Source organism: Netta rufina, assembly GCF_964035555.1.
Source record: "Netta rufina genome assembly, chromosome: 5".
Taxonomy (NCBI): Eukaryota; Metazoa; Chordata; class Aves; order Anseriformes; family Anatidae; genus Netta; species Netta rufina.
Window position 1 is genome coordinate 44553226 of NC_140128.1, and position 23009 is coordinate 44576234.

The 23009-nt window shown below is 50.0% G+C and overlaps 2 protein-coding genes across 2 annotated transcripts in view; one reads left to right on the forward strand and one right to left on the reverse strand.

Annotated features, from left to right (window-relative positions):
• The window catches only part of SLC67A1 (solute carrier family 67 member 1), a gene marked incomplete at both ends in the record, with an annotated part of 56073 nt that extends 36234 nt beyond the window's left edge, over nt 1-19839 (forward strand). The window contains 4 exons of the mRNA XM_084287936.1: nt 2244-2344; nt 11398-11499; nt 14734-14854; nt 19652-19839. Coding sequence (XP_084144062.1) covers nt 2244-2344; nt 11398-11499; nt 14734-14854; nt 19652-19839 — 512 coding nt within the window. The remainder of the gene's footprint in view (nt 1-2243; nt 2345-11397; nt 11500-14733; nt 14855-19651) is intronic.
• Nucleotides 19840-21332: 1493 nt separating this feature from the next.
• PHLDA2 (pleckstrin homology like domain family A member 2) lies at nt 21333-22452 on the reverse strand. Its single transcript, XM_084287383.1, has 2 exons — nt 21952-22452; nt 21333-21681 (listed from the first exon to the last, which is right to left on the reverse strand). The coding sequence occupies exon 1, from the start codon at nt 22389-22391 to the stop codon at nt 21993-21995; it is 399 nt and encodes a 132-aa protein (XP_084143509.1). The 5' UTR covers nt 22392-22452; the 3' UTR covers nt 21333-21681; nt 21952-21992.
• Between the last annotated feature and the right edge of the window lie 557 nt (nt 22453-23009).

The following is a 23009-nucleotide window of genomic DNA, read 5'->3' on the forward strand; positions in this document are numbered from 1 at the left end:
CTAAGAAATTCACCCCTTGTTTAGCCCTATCTTTCACAAGAAGGTGAAGTTGCTGAGACCACCTTAGTCACTGAAAGAAGGTAGGACAAGGAGGGGCTCCCTTGTCCAGGCAGTTGTTATTAACCACGCAGGCACGGGCATGATACCTGTCTGAAGAAAGAGATGTTTGCGTCTCCGTGCAATGTGTAAGGCTAAAGAAGGAGAGCAGCTAGCCCCCTTCACAGAAAGAAATGAGTTTGTTTGGAGCAGAAAGATCCAAATCTGCCTAAACTCAGCAAGGGACTTCAACAGGGAGCTTAGCTGCAAGAGCAGGCGCATTGTACCAGGAAGCGTCAGGTATGTGGGAAGGCTGAATCCCTCCTAGGTGGTACCGCAGCGGGGCAGCTGCATGAAGGTAGTCGTGCCCGCCCTGAGCCGATCTCCCCATGAGTAAAACCAAGTGTGGTTTTTCTTTCATTTCTTCACGTGTGTCTTTTATAAACATGTGCAGCTCTGTTGTCTGTTTTGGATGCTGGGAGTAAATGCTGCAATTTGCATGTTACCTTAAACTGGCTGGGGCTGAGAGGCATTTCAAAGCAATTGAGTACTGACAGGCGCTCCCCACTGAGGGGTGTGGCAAAGCCATAAATCTTCACGTGCACCCAGCACCTTCTCCAAACCTCTGGGGACCAACACCAGCTGGGCAGTAAGGGAGGAGGAGGTGTCCCTGGAAAGCTCGGGGGGCTCAGGAAGGCTTTGCATCAGGGTCTGGAGTGGGAGGGTGGTGGTTCCTCGTGAGCTGGGAAGCTCGGAGGGAGACCCTCCTTGGTGCAGATGCACCACTGGTACCAGCAGTGCTGTGCTGTTGGACACAGGGGAATTAGGCTGATTTTTTCAGGTGTGAGCCCTCCCTTCCTAAAGCAGACCCTGGGGCCGGTCAGACCATGACACTGTGTAAGTGACCTTTGTCTCACCAGCACCCAAAGCCCTTGGTTTGAGTTTTCCAGTTGGGTGAATTTCACAGGAAAAGCGTGGTCCCTGACTGAATGGGACCCACAAGGAAAACCCGTTGTGTTGTCCGCCGGCGATGGGTGGATGTGGTTGTGCTTGGGGTGAATGTGCTGCACTGCAGTCAGCAGTTTGGGACGGCTCTCCTCACGCTTCCAGGAAATGTGAGCAGGAGCCTTTCCATGCTGCGGGGTGCATGACTCACCTTGCCAGGCCACAAGCCCTCATCCCCAGCCCTCACCCGTTTCCTCCTGGCCTCTGCTTTCCTACCATGATGGAGAAAACTTCATCTCCCAGCTTATCAAGTCTTTGCAACTCAGAGGATCCTCCAAGGGCAGGGATGGACCCCTGGAGTTCACCTGCTTTTTCCTCCTCTTCCCATCAGCATCAGACAGTCAAATGGGGGGGGGGGGGGGGGCATTTACACAGAGGGAGCCCCAATTTCCTCCTGTCTTTGTCACCCGAGGTATACAAGACGTTAGGGTGGCAGCAGTCTCACATCTTACTCCAGTTCTTTAGCAGGCTCTGTCCCAATATTTTTAATTTAATGGCTCTGTGTGTATGGTGGAGTGTGCATACACGTTTGTATTTGTGTGTGTTTGGCAGGGAAGGGAAATGCACCCTACTGTAATTTTAGGTGAGACTGAGCAGGCATTTTCTGCTGTGCTCTCCAGAAATTGCCTTAATTGAAGAGCTGCCCCAGTGGCTATTGTTCCTGTCCATACGTCCCTGGCTTTTTGTGGTGATACCACTATCGTGCCATGAGAGAGCTTCCACATACTGCTGAAATCACCGTTGGGGTGTGCAGCGAAACCTCCGTGTTTGTTCTGATGTCACTAGGTTGTTTCCCAGGCAGCATTGCCAATGGTGGAAAGCTAAAGTTAGGCGAAAGGGAGGAGGAATCCAATCAGATTATTCTCTGGTTACAGTCTTGTCTGAACAAAGGTTTTCTTGCTGCCTTAATGGTTAGTCTGGCTTGAGTGATAAAAATATTTACCATTTTATTATAAACAGCTGAATCTACAGCCTACGTAGTCACATTATTTAAAGATGAAAGTAAGTGGGATAAAAAGTGAACATTTAAAGACTAAATTACTATACTGACTTTGAGTAGGATTCTGCTCATGTTTATATCCAGTCCCTGTAACCCCAGGGAGAGCTACTGACTCATGCTGGAGGTGACTGGGAGCAGGGGCTGGGCCATTACAAGCACTGGAGGTGTACTGATATATACTTTTCATTAACCCTCCCTCTAGGTTTGTTCCTGATTATGTTTTCCATCATCTCGATGGATTTCTTTGGCTTGGAAGCAGTGGAGTCTGGCTACCTGATGTCATATTTTGGTGTCCTTCAAATGGTAAGTGAAGTGGAAGCCCCCCTCTTGCCACACTAATGTCTAAGGTGCACCTTGCTCCCTTTTTCACTCATGTTCTCCTAAATCCAGGCATGATATTGATGTGAAGAGCATAAATGCACTCCTAGCTCTGCTGGGTGTTACTTGACTTCAAAAAATAAAAATGCCTCCAGATTTATTCTATTTCTTGAAATGGAAAGAAAGCAAAGCAAGGAGTGTCTTGATTTTTTTTTTTATTATTTTTCCCTCTTGTCCCTTCCTGTGGGCTTGGAATTAAATGATCTTTAAGGTCTCTTCCAACCCAAACCATTCTGTGATTCTTGCAAATGTAAGCTGTGGAGCTAAAATTTCCAACAAGTGACACGTCATCCTGGTTTTATAACAAAACTTACATTGAAGTTAACTTGCCTTGATTATAAGGTTTTCAGTGGTGCAGGGTAGCTCATTTACATTTGCTTAGTAGCACCCTGTGAATTTATGTAGGTAGACAGTCTTACTGGCATTTTCACAGATGCTTTCAGTGTAGAAGAAGGACTAGTTTCTGCTGGGTGGAAACAAGCACAGCAAGCTTGTGCTTGCAATAAAATAAAATAAAATAAAATTTTCTGCAATGGAATGTGATTGTGAGACTAATGAAATGGGCAAAATGGAAAAGTCAGCTGAATTAGGCCAGAGCAGGACCAAAAATAATGGCACTGCATTATTTGGAGGAAGAGGCTAGTAACTGTGCAGAAAGAGCAACAGCTGGTTACAAGCCAGCCGGAAGGTAGAGATGCGAGTCAAGCAATATCCTGAAGGAGGGTGGTCTTGTTATTTAAAAAAAAAAAAAAAAAAAAAGAAAAGAAAAGAAATGCCTTCCTTTCCTGGACATTGCCACAGAATTCCTGTGGGATTTGGAGGAGATTCACATCTGTGAAATGACAATTTCAGTTCCTTCCCTTGTGAGCTGGATCTGGCATAGTGTTGCCAGTTACTTGGGCTCTGCCCTGTTCTCATAACTTGGTAGAGCAGCCAGCGAGCATGGCTGTGCATCAGTGAGCAAAGTGAAACATCTGGATCTGAGGTGCTGGTGCCTTCACCATGTGTGTTTTGGGAGGGTGGCATTTGACTTGCTGTATCTTGGTCCCATGTGCTCAACACCTGCTGTAAGCTGGATGCATGCTTCTGTTCAGCCGTATTGGAAAGGAACACAGCTCTGCTGCTCCACAGCAAGGAAAGAGTGTGTGTGGCAAGTGGGGTGACCAGCAGCTGCTTGCCAAAGCATGTCTGACCCAAACTCCAGTGCTGATGGAGGCTTACTCTTCACTTCTCTTTGCGTGCTGCCTCCTACAGCAGTACCTCCAAGATTCATTCAGGTTTTAGGGGGGCCAAGTCGCCTTCTGATGTCCTCTTCCCTCTTTGAATGTAGAGGGACACACCAGTAACTCTTAACATATATGTGTCAGTTAAATCCATAATATATGTCTACACGGAAATCAAATTTGGGATTGCAGCATGGAAATGGTTCTCGTTTCAAGCTGGCTGCTGTGGGTTACGATACCACCAAAGGTGAAAATGGTGCAGCCTGGGAAGGAGTGGCTTTGCGTTGCTCAACGGAGCTGGGATGCTGCTGCTCAGTGTGGGATATCTGTCTGTCTTCATGCTATTGTTTCCCAGGTTAGTTTGGCTGAAACTGCCGTAGATAAGGTTAGTTGCACTGCCATGCCGGGGCACCCTACAGTCCTGAGAGGTGTGGGACCTGCTGCTTTGACTCTGCTTCCTAGCAAATAACCAGATGGCAAGCGCTAGCCAAGGCTCTGACCCTTCCCACAGTCTGGGTTTCATCCCAACCATACCTATTACCACGCTGGAATCCAGCAGTGGCCTCGGGGCTCAGGTGCAGTATCTGCTTTGCTGGGGAGGCTTTGCCTCAGGCTGTTTGGCACAGAAACTGGCTTTTGTCAGCCAGGCAGCTTGCTTTCATCTATCCATGCAGTTTCTGTCTGTTTTGCTACACATGTTCAACAGCACATGACTTTGGACAGCAGAAATGCAGGAGGAGGGAAGTGGTCGTAGTGTATGAAGGAGCTTCTTTTCCTTGTGGTGCCATGTTGGGGTTTGTAGTCCAAATACCAGAAAAAGAATGAGAAAATTTCTTTTTTTCTTCTTTTTTTTTTTTTTTTTTTTAAAAAAAAAAAAAAGCGCAGGACCCGTGAATCCTGGTGGCAACAAAACCATCTTGCAAAGCACTGCCTGCTGCTTTGTTGCTGTTTTTTTTTTTTCCACTTTGTAGCTGGCAGTAACCAGTTCCACTCTAGTTTTTACAGGACCAGATCCTCAGTTGGTCCAAATCAATGATGCTCTCACCATCTGGCTTTAAAGCTACTGTAAGACATGAGATTTGTGTCCTAACTTTCAAATCAGGACTCTGGCTGCAACAGCCCAAAAGTATCTCTTGTAGATAGTGGCTGTGTTAATTCTCTATGACTGCTTTCTGTCGAGTTTCCTCCAGTGGAAGATGTGCACAGGGGATGTAATGTGTGCCAGCTCCATCTCGCTGAGTTCATGGGCCTCCGTCGTCCCTCAGCTGGCATTTCAGGCATGTCTGTTTCTGTTGAACAGTGAATTGATACTGCTGGAGATATAAATGCAGATTAAGGTGCACGCAAATTCCACCAGTCTAGATGGGTGAATGGTGATTAATATCTGCTGACTGGCTTCCCCACTTCACTTGTTAAATTATAGCTTTATTCATAATGAATATAATGTCCTTTTCAATGAATTTCATCAAGCAGGTCCTCAGCTTTGATTTCTCATTCCTTAGTTTGCCTTTCTCTAAAACATTGTGGGGGTTTTCTCTCTGACTTGCTCTAATCCCCCTGTTAGAGATCCCCCTCTCATTTGCATTCCTCCTGGGCCTGAAAATGGGCCACATTTAAGAACTTTTATAGGTGGGAGTGGACGTCATAGAACCAAAGGGGGAAATAAAAATCAAGCTGTGTTCTGTTTACTCTAAACATCCTTGTAGACATTAAAAACAGTGCTCAGGGGTCTGTTCTGCAGGGCAAGAGGGCATGGCTGTGGTCTCCTGCTCTCAGAACACACTGCATGTTCTAAGAGGTTTCAGGAGCGCACAGATTTCAGCATGTTAAGCAAGACTTTGTCCAAATGTTCCCCAAAAGTCATACACCAACAAATGGCATTGCCTGGTCTGCCAATTCCTGGCAAGTCCAGTAGCATTATTGCAGTTTCTATTTTTTCTATATTTTTTTCTCCATTTAATTTTCAAAGCTAACACAAAGGGACATCACAGCCCCCTTTCACAGCCTGGTAAGCAATGCCAAGGCAATTCAAATACTGATGGTCTCTTCCTGCTTTCCTCTCCTGCCCCGAGGTTGTTATGCTCCAATTGCTTAACTTCATTTTTCAGCTTCTCAGCCTCATTTAACCTCCTGTGGTGAGAAGCAGCCACCACACCATCAACATCTGTGCTTCTCATCATTCAAGCCAACTACAGAGTGTGCAGAGAGGAGATTTGGAGTGGTTTTGAGTCAGTCAGATAAGCTTTGAGTCAGATAGACAACTCAAGAACTTTGCCATGGACATCTCGAACACCTCTCTGCACAGGGGGATCAGTGCAGAAACACCAACCCCACAGGAGGTGAGGGTTTTGTCACCTTTGCAGAGGATGTTAGTGAGCATCCCATCTCCATGGGATGGTCAAGGAGACCTGAGTGGCCCAAAGTAATACATCTGCTGACATTATTGTTGTAAACATACCAACAGGTGTACTTGTCCATTGGGAGGAGGCTTCCAGGCTCTTAGGATGAAGCGCTAGGAGCTGGTGTAAATTTGCTGCTCCAGATGCTGCCCCTGCCCTGCTCTTCATATTGGACAGGTCACCTTAGTCCTCTCCAGCAGAGTTGATGTTAATATTCCCTTGTAAGCCTCCAGCTTACAAGGTTCCTTGTGTGGGAAGTCCTCTGGCTCTTTGCTGGATTGCATTTTCCAATAGTGAAGTAGTTAAAGAGTAATTATATATATATATATTTATGCATTTATTTATGACTGCTAGGAAGAGATCATCAGTTGCACCTGCTTGCAGTTAGGCAAAGAGCATCATCTGATAGCAAAGGATAGAGAGCAGACACAGTGAGAGTGGGAAGGGAATGGTTGGATGGAAAATAGCAAGTGGAGGGTAATTCACGCAATGCAGGCTCTGCACCCTGATAGTGTGGGGCTGGCCGATGGGCTGGGGTGGTGCCAGAGCAAGTCCAGGAGGAGGAGTCTGATGGGAGATAATGAAATAGGGATGGGAAGGCAGAGAACGGGAGGGGCACAGAGCCTCACATCGCAGAAATCCCCTTGCTTGTGATGTGTTTGAATCATTTTCATCTGATTGCTGGTGGATATCCAGCAAGAGGTCTGGGAGCCCATCAGTGATGCTGTACCTCTTGTCCTCGACACTGTGATTCCAGAGCCCTCTTATCTCAGAGGCTGTGTGAACAAAATTTCCCTCCTATTGAATGCCTAGGAGTGTGGGATGCCATTCATTCTCCCTCCAGAGGATAATTAATTTCATAATCATGTGAAAATTAAAATAACTTAACTTTGCATAATGGGCAGAAGGATCCAGCTCTTTTTGGAGTGGGGAATGCGATAGCATGGAGGACTTCAGGTGTAGTATGTGCTTGGAAAATGCTGCCAGAGGATTAAGGCAGGGGAAATACCTGGAGTCCCTGGTTCGTATCTGAAGTCACATCTGATGCTCAGATTTCCAGACATGGGAGGGGGCAGGGGGAGCTCTCCTTAAGAACTTTTTCTCTGAAAACAAAGCAAAACACACAAAACAAAAACTCTGGGTGGGACAAAGGGGTAGGTATTTATTACCCTGAGGACCGAGAAATCATAAGACATCTGTTCTAGTTACTGCGTTTAATTGGCATTGTACAAACTCCACCTCTAGCTGTGCAGCTTCTGGAGGGACAAGTTTGTACTGAGTGATTCTGGAAAGATGAGAGAGATTCCTGGAGGAGCGATTTACATTGCCTATCATCTTATCACCAGCCTGTCCCTCTTGCTTTTTTATTTCTCTGTACAGCAAAAGGGATGATTAAAGAGCTGGGGATTTAATTACAGCCAGGTTCGCCTAGGGGGAAAACCCACTTGGTGAGAGGACCTTGCAACAACAAACAGAAAGTTCTCCAGTTTCCTCGCTTTGAAGGATTTAAACCTGTGGTGGGGGGCGGAGGGGGGAAAGCCAGCCATTAGGCTGGAGTTTGCAAAACACATGCTTGTCTCTCCCCTGCGAGGCCAAGTGCTGCTTCAGCAGTTCGGTCCTTACCGTCAGCTCTCCTTGCAGCCCCAACACCCTTGTGCTCTTCTGCAAGACCTGAATGACTTCTCCAACGCTTTCTGGCATCGCTGTATCCATAAAACAACCTCCTTCCCCTCCCACCCAGATCAGTGCAGGGTTTTGCACTACCTTCAACCTGTCAAGAAACATCCAGCACTGTTTGATGCCCCAGCCTGTGTCTACCCCTGGTCCCAGCCCTTATGTGGGCTGTGCCTGCCTCCATGAGCTTCTCATGTCTTCTCCTTTCCAGGTGTTTGTGTAAATGGGTGTCTTCTTGCTGGACTCTTTTTTTTAATGGGTGCTTGTGAAGGAGTTTGTAGGAACAGCCTCATGTCCAACAGCCACAGGTGAGCATGAAGGACCAGCCAGGCATCTGTATGACTTGGACTATTTCCATTTCACTACTTGGGGATCCTGGTCTGGCTCCACAGCAGCTCCACACAGCGAGGAAACTGCTTTGCCATTAAAAAGCCAGCCAAAAAATAACACTTTAGACCTTTAAACAGCAAAAGCCTTTTCCATTCTTTAAGGGACTTGGGAGAGTTGGTGGTGAGGTCGACAAGATGTGTGCTCTCACTGGCTCTCCCAAGCAAATGGGAGCTCCAGCAGATGCAGTAATAATGAGGATGGTTTTCTACATCATCATCTGAACTAGTGGAAAGAATCATGAGTACAAATCCAGTGTAAGGAAGAGGAGAGAGATATTTGGCTGTACTGCATTTATCAGGAGACTTATTTGCCTTGTAAGAAGGAGGGGGGAGAAAAAAGAAAAAGCAGTGTTGGTTTTTCCTGTGACATGTGTACACAGCCACGGGCAGTGCCTGTTATTTCACTTGCAAACAATTTCCTCTCCCTTTTGTTTATTGATGACAGAACACATTCCAGCCAGGTACACTGTCTCTGCCCCAGCACTTCAAAGGAGGTCAGGTTACAAAGGCAAGCACCATCCAGCAGATTAAATGCGGGAGGGGAAGGCCCATGGGATCTCAAGTGGAGGCTGCATGCAAGGAAAAAGCCCCGAACATGCCAGCAGGAATAAAGATAAATCCCACTGCTGCCTTTTTGGTGCTGATCAAGCTTATCCATGGGAGCAAGGAAGCCCAAACCATCCCAGGTGCCCCTACTACCGCCTACATCCATACAAACAGCACTGCAAGAGCAGCACGTCACCTAAACCCTCCACAGGATCATGCATGCCAACCTTTTGGCTTCCTCCTTCCCAAATGTGCCCATGCTGCTTCTCAAACAAATCAGGCACCTGCATGCCCATGGAAAATTGTAGGTAGCATTTTGGCAGGCATTGTGCTTGGCGCGAGGATGTCATCACTGGGTGGTGCAGATCCGTCTATCCTCATTTTTCTAGATTTTTCTTCCTCTAAGCCTCTTTCTAGGGATTTTATGAGCTTATCTGTGACTCAGGAAAGCTCTCTGATGGAGGTAATGAGTTTTCAGGTCTCATTTCTGGCCAGAAGCAGGTCCTGAGCTCTGAAAATGTTATCCAGCACCTAAATCAAGATGCTGGTGTTAGAATGCGTACAAACTCAAGATGAGAGGTTTTTGTGTCTCATGGCTGGATCAGCCATGCTGGGGAGGGAGACCAGCAGCACAAGCCAACAGGGCCCAGTAACCAGTGGGGAGGCTGGGGTATAACCCAGAAATGGCCACGTGGACTGGGACAGAAAGCAGGTGACGTGGGCTGGTGCTTGCCGCTCCCATGGTGATCAGAGTAGGCTTCTCTGGAAATCACTGATGATATCCCCCCATGACTCAAGGATGGGCAGGGACAGGGCTGCGCCTGCACGGTGAATCCCGATTAAATACACCATTCAAGTCTGGGCAAATTGAGAAACCTTTCCTCCAGTGGCTCAGAGGAGCCAAACTAGGGTTTGGGTGATGCCACCACCATGTCAAGTCATGCCAAGGGAAGGCAGTCCTGTGACTCAGCACAGCCTTGGCGGGAGGGACTGGCAGGCTACAAGGCATTAATGACGGTTCTTCTTCGTTTTCGGAGTGCTCAGCTTAATGAAGCATGACTCAGCAGCTCCTCCACCCATCCCGAGCAGGAGCTACCAGGGCTGGCCTCATCCTCCTCCCACCCGGCCCATGTCCGTGGCAGGCGTGAAGCCGCAATGACTCAGGTCACCCCATCCTTTGTCCCGGCGTCGCACTGCACTGTCCCCAAGGCCACCAGGCAGGTGAGCCGCACGGGGCTCGTGCCACCACCACGCACGTGAGCCCAGCTCCTGAGCCCTGCCCAAGGGTGACACAGGGACAGGGACAGGGAAGAGGAAGAAGCATGTACTGGGAAACCAAATTTCTGCATGGCAAAATGCCCCCTCATGCCAAAAATTGTGCTCTGAGGAACAGCAGAGGGTTTAATTTTGATTTTTTCCATTAAGTTGTAGCTTGTTGGAGAAATATTTAAACTAGTTATCACTCTTCATGAAAACTTCACCTTATTCTCACTCTATGTCTATTTACCTTTTACCAGTTGATTTTATTTTTGCAATTAAATTGTTTTTTTTTGTTGTTTTTTTTTTTTTTTGACTATTTGTTGTACATTAACATTTCTTTTAAATAACTTCCTTTTTTTATTTATCCTGAACTGATTTTCTTTTAGTGGATTTTGGGTTTCTCCCTTAGGATTAGCACAGTAAAGCTGAGAGCAGCACAGCTGTGGCCCATGTCAGATCTGAGCACCAATGTTTTTTTAGGCTGCACCAAAATTGAAACGAAGCCATCGCAGAAAACAAAGTGTTTTGCACTAAAGCTCTTCTTTCAAGTCAGAGGGGCTTTCGTTTGGATCAAACAAACCCTTCTGAAGTGGGGGAAGCTCGGTAGATCCCTATCTGTCCCTCCCCTGGAGCCCCATCAGCCAGGATGAGCTCTTCCACCCTCTGTCCTCTCCTGCCCACACTGGCCAGTGCCAAGTGCGCCAGATGCTGAGCAGAGAAATGAAAGCGGGCACCTTTGCTCTCTGAAGCACTGTAAAAGACAAATGTGCCCTGAGATTTACATTTTCTGCTCCTCCTTTATTCCCCCCCTCCCCCAGTTTTTGCTTAAAATCTGTAAAACCAGTTCTTTGTCCCTTGTGCCTGTGCATACTGCTGGGGCTGGGGATTAGCATTGCTGTTGTCCATATTTCCTGTATAAAAATGATGAACTGCCCAATTAATACATTTATAGTTTAAAATAATGGCAAGACAAGATACAGAAGAGGAGACATTTTCTACCTCTGCATACAAATATGCAGTTTTGCTTTGGAAAAGCTTTCCAAAAATGAAGAATTTAACAGTAATTGTATTTCACAAATAAAATAAAATAAAATAAAATAAAATAAAATAAAATAAAATAAAATAAAATAAAATAAAATAAAATAAAATATCCCAAGTTAAAAAATTGTATCTCCACGTGCCTTTAGATGGTTTCAATCACCACTGCTGACCATGCAGTGACAGCAAACTCATGCAAGCACCATTCAGTAGAGAGATCTTCCTCTGACAGGGCAGATTTATCACTAGGATGCAAAAAGCTCAAAATCATGGATTGTGTGTTCAGGTTATTTACTGTGACAGCAAAGACCCTTCCCTCCCCCCCCCCCAAAAAAAAAAAAAAAAAAAAAAAGCAAGGAAGTAACTCATTTGCTCCCTTTCAGTTGCCCTCTCAGCTTGTTCCCATTGATATAAACTGGATTAACATTGCTTGTGTGCTTCTCCCCCAGGTTGTGCAAGGTCTGGTGGTTGGGAAGCTCAGTAAGCACTGCACAGAGAGGACCCTGCTCAGGCTCAGCGTCCTTGTCTTCGCCGGCGTGGGCCTGGGCATGGTAAGGCTTGGTGTAAAATCATTCATGGTGCCTTTCAATAACGTGGCAGGCAGGGGCCTGGCTGCCACCACTGCTGCTGGCAGTGCCACTGCTGGCTCTGCTTGGCAGGGCTCGGGGGGGGGACCAGCAGTCCTGGGCCACTTTGCAAACACGGCTGTGCTCAGCAACGATAAAGAGCACTGTGAGTAATGGTTATGGGGATTAGCAGAATAATAATCCTGCACAGAAATTAGTAAATCCATCCTGAGTCACTGGATTTGCATAGAGGTCCTGCCTTCCGTCCTCAAGCCGCTGCGTTTCCTGAACAGCCCAGAAAGTAAATGCAGATTATGGGGAGAAAAAACATTGCAGTTGTACCCTGCTGTGAGACAGAGAAGGACTGTTTTCTCATCTTTCCGGGCCTTTGTTTTGCCTAATTCCCCCAAGCTTAGAGCATCTGGAGAAGGAGGCAGCAAGGAAATAATTCAGCTCCTCCATTTGGGGACAAGCTGCGTCACCCATCACCAGTTGTGTTGGTGTGGGAGAGAGTTGATGCCAACCCCAAACGTCAATCGGAAAATCGTGCTGACGTGGGCAGCTCTGCTGATAAGCATGTTCACTCAGATAAGCCAGCTCTGCCCAGGGCAGTGGGATGCTCGGGAAGGGTCTGTCTGGTCCCTGCCCACTGGCATCATGCCTTTTGGGCTGGTGGTGGTGTGCCCCATAAAGTGTGGCCCAGGGGTGGTTTTGAGGGTCTCACCACTGGGGTTTGGCCTTGGGTGGGAGCAATTATGTGGGGCCAAGGTGGAGCTGGCCCACCCAGAGATGTGAGAACCAGCAGCCAAGAGCAGGGCAGAGGGGTGATGGTGGAGTAAAGGGCTTTGGTGCACCAAGGTCTCACTGGGAGGACTGGCAGCTGCTGAAGGTACAGGAGAAAGCCTTGACAGCAGAGCAGACTGGAGGCACTCACTCAGCCAACTTTGTTGGATGTGGCGTATGTGTCTGAAACCCATCCAAAACCAGCGTGGATGGGACACATGAGCTCACAGGCAGCAATGACAGAGCAGCAAAGGGGTGATTTGGGGAGGGTAATTCCCATATGCCTCTGGAGAGACAGCAGCACAGGGGCCACAGGGCTGATGTGGCTGCACAGGGAGGGGAAAGCGGGGAAGGGAAATGGTTGGTTTGAGAGATGGCAATTACACCATGCCTGGAGGGCTGTGGACATCCTGACAGCATGGCCCGGGGACAAGGGTCAGCAATGACTTCCCACAAGAGCTATTCATAGGCAAATGCAGCAGCCATCCTTGTTGGGCGTGCAGTCCTTATTAAAAAGCGCTCTGTTGTGTGGTTTGCTGCAAAAATATCTATCTCTGGGGTGGCTTTTTGTCTCAGGCAGGTCCCAAGCACAAGGATGACAACAAAACCCCAAAGAGAGGCAGCGACAAAAAGCAACTAGCTGTCCATACAAGAACCTGCAAAACTCACCCCCTTGCCATGAGGCAGGCTGAAGGGATTTTGGATGGAGGCTGCCAGTGGCTGCAGACACACGGGAAGAGGCTGGAGGATGCTTGGCAGCAGTGGAGGGAAGGGGTGGGCTGGGAGCCCTGCAGTCACACCTGGAAGAGGGAGAGCAGGGCAGGGTGTCTGGCATGCAGATGCCGGCAGCGCTGCGAGCCGAGCGCGTGGGCAGGGGTGTAGGAGGTCTTGGCAGTGTTGACGGGGAAGTTTTTTCGCTTTGTCTCAAGGCATGGCTGTGCCCCGTCCTGCCTCCTCCCCTCTGGTTCCCAGGCGCTGGGTTTTGAGCTGAAACTCTTGGGTCTGCCTTCTTTACTTTGAAAATGGCCTCAGATCTGGCTGGGTGGAAAAGGCTGCTGTCTGCTGGGCTGCAGAGGAGTAGTGGACACCAAGTTCCACCTGACCTCATCCCACCAAAGCCCAAGACAGCAAGGAGATATTCCCCAGGATCTATGCACAGCCATGGGTCTGCTCTTTCCTGGCCATTTCCTTAAGCCTCCAGCCCCTGAGGACACTCCTTCAAGGCAGGGGAGCATTAAAGCTGTTTTTTCCTACAACTGCCATGTTGTCCCCCAATGACATTTGCCCTGGCAAGGAATTAATCTCTCCCCGTCTGAATGTTTATGTACCAAATACCTGTTCCTCTGCTTTTGTTCACCAGTTCCTTAAGCTGGAGCGCCTAGTTCTTAACCAAAACGTAGGCAAAGAGCCCCTCCAAGGAGAGAAACCTGGCTGTGTACGAGTCTAGAGGGGAACTAGGAATAAACCTCAGTATTTCCAAGTCATTAGTTAGCGATAGCTCTGGGCTTCTCCATCTTCTGTAGCCAAGAGGCACAGACCAGTTTTTATGAGTGAGAACCCCAGAGAATGAAACCTCTGGCTGGGCCGGTGACTGTTCCAGCCACAACAACACACCTCGAGATGAGGCTGAGGGCAGGAGACTGGCAAGGGAGAGGGAATTTCCTTTTCATGCCCCAGAGAAATCTATTTATTTGACCAGCAGGGCTGAGAGCCGCTCTAGCCCCATTGCTGAGGGATCCTTACCGCTTTTGTTTAAGCATTAAACTGCTGGAGGGATGTCTCCACTAAGAATATGTGCAATAACAAAATCATTACTCTCCTTAATTATGCTCGCTAATGTGCGCTTATGGCCAGAAGACCTATTCCAGATTACTGAATTCGGTGAATTTATTAGTGAGGAAGCAGGAGAACAGGATTAGAAATCCCAAAGGTACAGCATTACATAATGCACCGGCTTCATTTATTTTGGCAAGCTTAGTTTGGTTTTAATTACTTATGATAATGAACCAAAGTGCCTTCTCTAGGCTGTTTTGTATAGGTAATGGAGGCTTCCTGAAGTACGCCTCATGCATCTGCTGCTGAACATTTCCTTAGGACTTGGACAAGTGACAGAAGACCGGGGGGAGGGTGTGGGGACGTCACTAATTCCCAGACACTAAAAATACCCGCGGCAGGACTGGAAAACGTGCTGCTGGATTACAGGGTATCGTCTGCTACTTGTGCTGCATGCTTGGAATAATTTCCTGCACACAAATGCTGGGAGGCGGAAGACCCTGAAATGGCCAAAGCCAGACTGTCATAAATCAGTTGGGGCTCTCCAAATTTACCTAAAAGTCACAGGTTTGGCTTGTGATGTTTTTCTGGATAGTTTCTTGCTGTAAAGTTGCTTTTTTGTGCTCTCTAATGATCTGTGGTTCCTCGTGTCTTGTTGCTTAGGCCCTGATGAGGACCGTGTGGCATTACTGCATCATTGCCTTGCCACTGGTGTTCGCCTTCAGCATGCTGGGCACCATCACTGACAGCATCCTCACCAAGGCTGTCCCCTCCTCCGACACCGGTAAGGGTCATCAGAGAGATCAGACAGGTCTTTTTCCACTCCCTTTGCTCTTTTTTTTTGGGCCCATCAGGCACCTCCCAGCTCATACTCCAGCTCACCACAGTGGATGCCCAATTCCTCAGCAAATCTGGCTGCAGCAGTTGCGCGTGGTAGGTGTCAGTGGAGGGGTGAGTGAGTACTGGTGGTGCTAGCACAGGATGAGCCACAACGGTGTGGAACAAACATCCCACAGCCGGTGCACCCAGTCCTGCCCTAGCTGCTGCCATCAGGCTCCAGGGTGCTGTCGGCTCTGGACCTTCAGTCCTGTTTGCCCTGCACGGGGTGAAGTCCATGGCCTGATAGACCTCACTCTTTCAGCAGCTGTTTCCCCAAAAAGCTGACACCATCCCCAGCACCATCATCCCTAATCCCTGACTCAGTGCCAAGCCGTGTGCTTTGCTTCCAGCCCCATGTGGTCATTGCCCCGTCTCCACTTTTTGGCCACATCACTGCATAGAGTTACTTTATTTCTCTGTACAAGGGGTCTGAAATGCAACAGTAGATGCAGAAATCTTCACGCCTGCAATTTTTCATCAGTCAACTGAGGAAATATGGCTGTGTTGTTGCCATGGGAGCCTTGCTGAGTTTGCCCCAGGATGGAGCAGGGTTAACCTGCTGCAGTGTATTCTGCTTGTGGTCTTTCACAGTTTTCTCCAAGAGCTCTGACCATCAGGTACCCGAGATTTCCTCTGCTTTAGCTGAGCCTTTCTGGGCCACCAGCCTTCACCCTTCAGCTTCACTTGCGGCTGTCTGAGCAGATACCTTCCCATAGGACCCAACTGAGAATTGGCTTTAGAGTCTGCACAGCCCATTAGTGAAGTTTATAAAGCACTTTTAAGATGCTTCTGGATGAAGAGCTTTTCTAAACGTCACTCCAGAAGTTTATTTGTAGAGCTGAAGACCGCCTCTACTACAAATGCTGGAAGCCCACGATTTCCAAGCGTGATGCTTCTACCTGGGAGAAGCTCCTAGACCATGCAGAGGTGAGGTCTGGGATACCCCAGCCCCTCTGCATGGCCAGAAAGGAAATCTGCTGCTTCACGACTTGGAGCAACATTCAGTGAGGAGGGAGAGTAGTGGAGGAAGGGCACCAAAGGCCTTTGGGGCATAAAGTAAAGCTGGAATTCATCCAGGCTCTGCTCAAAGGGGCTTTGTAAAGAAAAACGGAGCATTGCTCGGCTTTTAAAGCCCGGAGGCTAGCATCGGTCAGAGGGGAAAATGGGTTTAGTTGCCTCACCCTGGTCCCCGCTTGCGTATGTTGTTACGACAGGATGGGATGGATGATCTCTGCACAGAAAGGCAGGATGGAGACAGACCATGGGGTGGCAGGAAGACGTCTGGGGACCCTGGGATATGGGCTCTAATGTGCCCATCCATTCTGGGCCGATGCTGTGCCAAGTGCTCCTACAAATTACAGGCTCAAAACTGTGTACGAGGAGGAGGCATGCTGCTGGCACAGAGGATCACAGCAGTGGTGGAAAACTCTGTCTCCTCCAGCCCTTCCTGCCCCTCACCCTTACAACAGTGCCTTCCCTCACGGTGTTTCCCAGGGAGGAGGCATCTGCTAGTCTTGCGCTTGTTTTGGGCGCATCCCCAGCAAAGGCAGGAATGCCTGACACAGCAGAGCCGCGTCCTCGCGAGCTGCCTCTCCGCGGCAGCTGCGGCGGTGACGGCGTGGGTGTCTCTCAGAGCAATGCGGCTATTAAGATGCCTGCCATCCGTCGCAGGCCGTGGGTGGCACCACACGAGGGCTGCTCCACCCGTATGGCAGCTCGAATGCGGCTCCTTCCTCTGCCAGCCTGAAACTGGCTCTGCAGAGTGAGCGTTTTGGTGGTGTGCTAGGAATCGCCGCTTCCCCAAGGGCGTGTAAATCTGGGGATTCTCCTTACAGAAAAGTCTCTCTTTCATTCCCTGGGGTCAGCCGTGCTGTTTTTACCTGGGGCTGGCAGAGGCTTGAGGGACTTTGCATTTGGCCAAAGAGAGGCCACGTGAGGAGCTGGAGGTTGGGCTGAGCTGAGGATGGGGTGTTGCAGGACGATCGTTTGTCCACCCTGGCTAGACATTGAGTCACCCATCCTTGTCTCCTAGCTCAATGTTTCTGCAAGGAAACAGAGGCCAGGCAGTGGCCAGAGGACGGCACCATCCCTTGCACCCACCACCCTGCTTCCAGGCCCCATCTCAGGCCACTCCTCCTGAGGCTGACGAGTCCCACTGAAGGCAACAGAGTGGAAATGATTTCATTCATTTCCCTTTGATTTTTTTTTCCCTCCCCATCTTCAAAGGCAGGAAGGGAAAATGTTGCGCTGCGTGCATGTGCCATTCAGCTGTGCGCACGAGCTGGTGGGAGCGCAGCCCCAAGCCAAGGCAGGCTCGCATCAGCACAAGCACTCCTTGTCCCCCCGAGAATGGAGGTCTTGTTCCTGCCTGAAGGAGGGGGGAGGTAGGAAGGAAGTGAAGCAGAGCATCACTGCCTAATGGTCCCGCATTTCACAATTTTATTCACACATCAGGCGCAAAACCCTAGAAGGAGAGCTTGCAGTGAGGCTTGGCCCCCCAGGCCCCCCAAGCTTTGCCTTGCTGGCTCGGAGGCGGCTGCTCGTGGTGCCCTGATCATTAAATGAGGCCATGCTATTGCCCCACGGGCATCGGGCTGATCCGGGCCAGCACTGTCATCTGAAGGCGGTGACAGGATGTGAGCTGGAAAGGAGTGAGCTGGGAGGAGGGACACTGCCCCGAAACTTGTGGGAGGAGAGGCTGGGAGAAGGTCTGGGGTGGGAGGTGACTGCACTGGCCAGGTCTGACCACATGGGAAGGGGTAGTGATGCCAGGTATGGGAAAAAAGCAGGGGAAAAGCTAGTGAAGGAGGAAAAAAAGGGGGCAGGAAAGGTACAGAAAGATGAGATCGCTGTGATAAAGAAGGTGGCAAGCAATCATGGTTTTTGGCAGAGCTGAACAAAGTGATGCAGACATGGTTTTTGCTGGCGCGGTGACTCGTCACGGTTAAAGGTCTGATGTTAACAGATCCGTCACGTGTGCAGCATGGAAATGGAGCGAGGGCTGAGATTTACAGTGTCCCAAAGCTCCAGGGCATCCGACACGAGGGATCTAATTTAAGCCCATTAAATAGAAATTATCTTTCTCAGCAGTGTGTTACAGAAGTGCAGAGAGAGAGCCCAGCCTTTTGAGAGGATGGATTTCAGCTAAAAAAAAAAAAAAAGGAAAGGAAAAAAGTGCCTCCTCAATCATAAGAGCCAGTTTGGCAATTGCACATAGTAATTAGTTTAATTCAAATACCTAGAGGGAAAAAAATAATTGCAAAACCTGCCCAGAAAGTTTGGTGGTTGTGGGATTGTTCCCATTGGCAAAGGGTCAGGTTGAGGTCCCACCCATCGCTGTGTTGTTCCCATGTGCAGGAGGAGCTCAGCAGCTCTTCCAGGGAGACTTCCCTCTCTGCACACCATGACTACGCCCTTGGTTCAGGCTCATTGCACAAGTATTTTAAGCATTTTTGATAAAAGTACAGCAGTCCTGGGGCAGCGTTACACCAACACTTGGCTGCCCACCCTCCCTCTGATCTGGGGGTTGTTCCTCCATGGTCACCCACTGCTCTAAGCCATGCTAGATATCACACTGGTGTCCGCTTCTTGCAAGCAGGACAGCATCCTCCCCTCTCCTAGGTGTTGCTGGCATGGCATAGTGATGGTTCAGTTCATGTCTTGGTGGAAAATTGATGCCAACAGCCTACTAATCACACTGGGGTTAAGAGAAATAATTTAAAACAACATTTCAGAGCAGCGTGTAAGTTCCTTGTACAGCTTCCCCTCTCTCCCAGTGGTGTGGGCTAATAATTTCCTGGCTGGATGGGCATTGTCTGTTCCCCTGAGCGTGACAGCCATCCTGCATGAGGACCGCATGGTCAGGAGCCCAGCGGGTACAGGGGGCCGTGGTTGCATTCTGGGAGATGTCCTGGTGGAAAAACCTGCCTTTGCCCAAGTGGAGGTGCTTCCCCTTCCCCTGGGCTCCTGTTAACCATGCAAATGTGCAAGCTGCTGGAAGGAGAACCGGCCGAGCCAGGTGAAAGGCTCCCATTTCCATCCAAATTGAAACATCCGCTCTGTTCGCTCTGTTCGCAAGGGTGTGGGGGGTTAACCTCAAGGGGGTTTGGTCTCTAGCTGTGCTTTTAGCTATTTAGTCTTAAAGACATAGTTCGACCTAAGTTTCTTGCTCCTGATAAGCTCTCAAGAGCAGTATTATGCGAGAGAAGAAATGGTGATTGCTGCTTGGTGGGGTGGGAGCCTCTTGAGTACCCACTGCTGCTAATCATGATATCAGAAGATGGTGTGCTTTGCTTTGGAAGGCGTCAGTGTGCTCCTAGAAGCAACATCTCCGTCCCCAGCCTGTGCTCTACTTGGCAGCCCGGTTGAGTTCAGGAGCACCTTCCAGTGTCCAAAGCATCCTTGGACCCTGGCTAAGGTGGCGGTGAGCATCGGTTTGCCTTTTGGGCAGCGTTACGACCATCTGCATCGCGGTGGCAAAGAGCTGAGCTGGCTTCTGGTGGAAACTCGTCCCCATGCCTCCAGGAGGCCTTAGACTTAACGAACCCTAATTGGACTTCTATAAAGGAATGCGAGAGATTATTTGAAGTGATTTCCTACCGCTGCAGGGGGAAGGCCAGCAGGGACAAAGGGGCTCCCACACACCTCCCTCCCAAAACTCGCCCTCGCCCTGATGTGTGCCTATCTCTGCTGTCTCTCCTAGGTACCATGCTGGGGATCTGCGCGTCGGTCCAGCCCCTGACACGGACGGTGGGCCCAACCATCGGCGGTGTGTTGTACAAACGATTTGGAGTCCACTCCTTCGGCTATTTGCAGCTAATTGTCAATATCGGGTTGTTTGTTTACCTTTTAAAGAGTAAAATCCCACTGAGAGAGCAGAAAGCCCACTAATTCAGATACACCAAAGCTTCCCCCTTACTTTTCCCATAGCAATAAAGAAGACAGTGGCATTGTGCTTTCTTTTTGAGGCCACAAATGTGGAATAAAGCACTTTCAACAGCTCCTTGTGTTTCTTCGCCCTTGGCACAAGAAAGACCTGACATCAAGGCCAGCAGCAGGCAGACCGGCTTGGAATAGCAGGGGGCTGCGTGCCCCACAAGCTGCCGCTGCCATTGCAAACACTCAGCAGCAGCTCCCGAGCCCCAGCTGCTCTAAGTCAGCATTCCTGCGTTGGATTCGCGGAAACTGAGGGGATTAACAGCCAGACCCTCTGCTCGGTTTGGGCTTTTTTTTTCTTCCCTCAATACTAACAAGGAAAATGGGGGTAGAACGCACTGACATTTGGGCAGCAGTGCATTATCACTCTACTAACCGTGCCTCTGTTGTTCGTATGTTAGAGGGGAGCCAGGGCTAAAGGCTTTCAGATGTTGTGGCCAAATGCTTGCTATGTCCACCATTAAAGCATGGAAAGCCACGACGGTGCATGAGGCTGCTGGTCACAGCTGCCAGCAGAGCATGAAGAGGATGCCTGGCCCTGCTGTGGCCCTGACCCTCCTCCTGGAGTGATTTTTATTCCCTGTACTGAGCCTCTCTTGCTCTTACTACAGGCTGCTTGTAATTAAATAGCTTCCTCTACTATAAACTCTCCTGCAAGAATTTCCTGATACTGGGGGAGGGGAGGGGAATTACCCAAATGAAGCGATCAATTTTCGGAGCATTAGTAGGGAATACTTCACTAGTGATTATTGAGTCTCATGAGATAAATCTTCAATAATTTTGTCCCAAAAAAATATATATATAAAAGAGCAGCTGCTTGATCTATGGGCTCTGTAGGAAAAGACCATCTTACTCCTTCCCAGGTAATTTAACTTGACCTAGGCACCGCGTCACTGCAGGCAGATAAGAGGAGAGGAGTTTGGCTTGCTATGTTGTAAAGGTGAGCAATCCTGTGGAGCTCCAGCACTGCATTAGGCTGAAATCCAGGTCACTGCCCCAGCCCAGCAGGAAGCTATGGGACAGCAGGGGGAAGGCAAAGGGCATTAGGAGTATGCAGAAGCATTTTACAATTGCAGGGAGCTCTTGCGACGTCTTTAGCTGCCATTACTCAATTACACGGGAAAATGCTTCCGAAAGAGCCCTTACCGAGCACGTGGAAGGCTTTTGTATTTCCACTGCTGGCCAGTGCTGGCCCTCAACACTCTTTCCCTCCCTGTTCTCAGATACAGATGGGCTACCTCAAGTTCCTCCACCTCCCACTGCCCAGTCCACGCCACCAAAATGGTGCTTGCCCAGTCCTTTCAAGCCGCTGCCCACACCACAGATACACGTCCACAAAAGTTACTGCACCACAGACTATAGTAATAAAAAGTGAACATTTCAAGTAATTTATTTGGAATGGACATATTAATGCAAAAGCAATATTAAGACGAATAACTGCCAAAAGACATTCATCAAAATAAATACAAATATAGATACTACAAATAATTTAAATTGTGTTTAACACCACCAGTCAGTGTTGAATCTTCCTTGCGTCTCATAAATAGAAGATAATCGTTTGCGAAGTCGTGCCACTCAACACACGTGGACGCCTGGCTAGAAGTCCTGTATGGAAGTCTTTGGTTTTTCTTTTTCAAAATGCATCACAGGCAAAGCTTGGGGCTCTTTGCTCAGCAGCCTCGACAGGCTTGGAGAAAACCAAGCTGCTTCCAGCTATCTTCTTCGCTTTCCTTCATTGGTACCCTGTCCCATTTCAGTCCAAGACACTTGCTCTGGTATATCATCCAGCGGCATGCTCTAAGGGCAGCGAGAGAAAGCAAGTTAGTGAAACGCACTGGGTGGTGGAAATAGAAAAATAAGCGCTCCCAAATGGGAGGCAGCGTCCAGCCCTCATCGCATGCTTGGGGGTTTCCATAGGGAACTCTGCGTGGAAAGCACCGCCAAGTGCCATTTCTGCCCTGGCAGTCCCTCGCCGCCCGCACCCACCCGAAATACCCGGCCTGGGGGGACCCGGCGATGCGGGCAACCCCTTGGCAGCCAGACGGAGCGCAGGGGGCTCGGGCTCACCTGGGGCCGTGCCGGGCCGTGCCGGGTGGCGGGCGGGGGGCTCAGGGCGCCCGGGCCAGCCGCCGCTCCTGGGTGCCCGCCGCCTGCTCCATCTCCTGGCGGCTCTTGAAGTCCTGGATGGCCCGCTTGTTCTGGAAGTCGATGAGGGCCATGGTGATGGAGGCGTTCCAGCAGCTCTGGTCCGGGCACCGAAAGTCAATCTCTTTGCGGTCCTTGGTGACAATGGTGAAGTAGATGTACTTGCCCGTGCGCTCCACACAGTCCACCTTGAGGATGGAGCCGAAGCCCAGCTCCTTGCCCTTGGCCCGCTTGTGCCCGTCGGGGAAGAGGCTCAGGCTGTCCTTGGTGAGCACCACCAGCTTCTTCTTCCACAGCTGAAAAAGGCTGTCGCTGCGCTTCTCCAGCTCGCCCTCGCGGATCACCTCGGCTTGCATCTTCATCCTTTCCCCTTGCTTTTCTCCTTCTTCCCTCCCTCCCTTCCTCCGCGGCGGCTGCGGCTCCTCCAGCTGTGGCTCCGGCTGGGGCTGTGGCGACGATGAGCGAGCCGTGCCGCTCAGGACCGATTTATTGCAATGAATCAGCGCCGGCCGCCTTCCGGTGCCTCCCCCGGGGAGCCCGGCCCGCCGCCCCCTCGCCGCTCCGCCTCCCGCCCGCCCCCCCCCCGGGCCGCGCTGCTCCGAAGCGGGGGGGCCCTGCGGAGACCCCACCACGCTTGGGTGCCCACCCCGGCTCGGCCGACTCCCCAGCTCCTTGTTTTTTTGCGTCGTCCCCTGAAATCGCCGCCTTCGCCCCTTTTTTTCACCCCCCCACTATGCTAAACCCACTCCCCCCCCACTCGGGAAGGCTGCGCGGTTTGCCAGCCCTCAGCCCCACGGGGCAGGGAGTGAAGCTGGGGCTTTAGGAGGCGAGCAGCAGGCAGCTGAAGCTAGCCCACCGTCCCTAGCACCCCATGAGTTTTGCCACCCTCTTTACACCCCACGCTGCTTCGCCCAAGCCAGCATTGCAGCAAGCGGCAACCTGGGTGGCTCACTTCTGCCGGGTTCGTGGCTGCCTTCAGC

Excerpts from the sequence above, each read along its gene's own strand:
- PHLDA2 (XM_084287383.1), bottom strand. The coding sequence starts at position 22,391 with ATGAAGATGCAAGCCGAGGTGATCCGCGAGGGCGAGCTGGAGAAGCGC.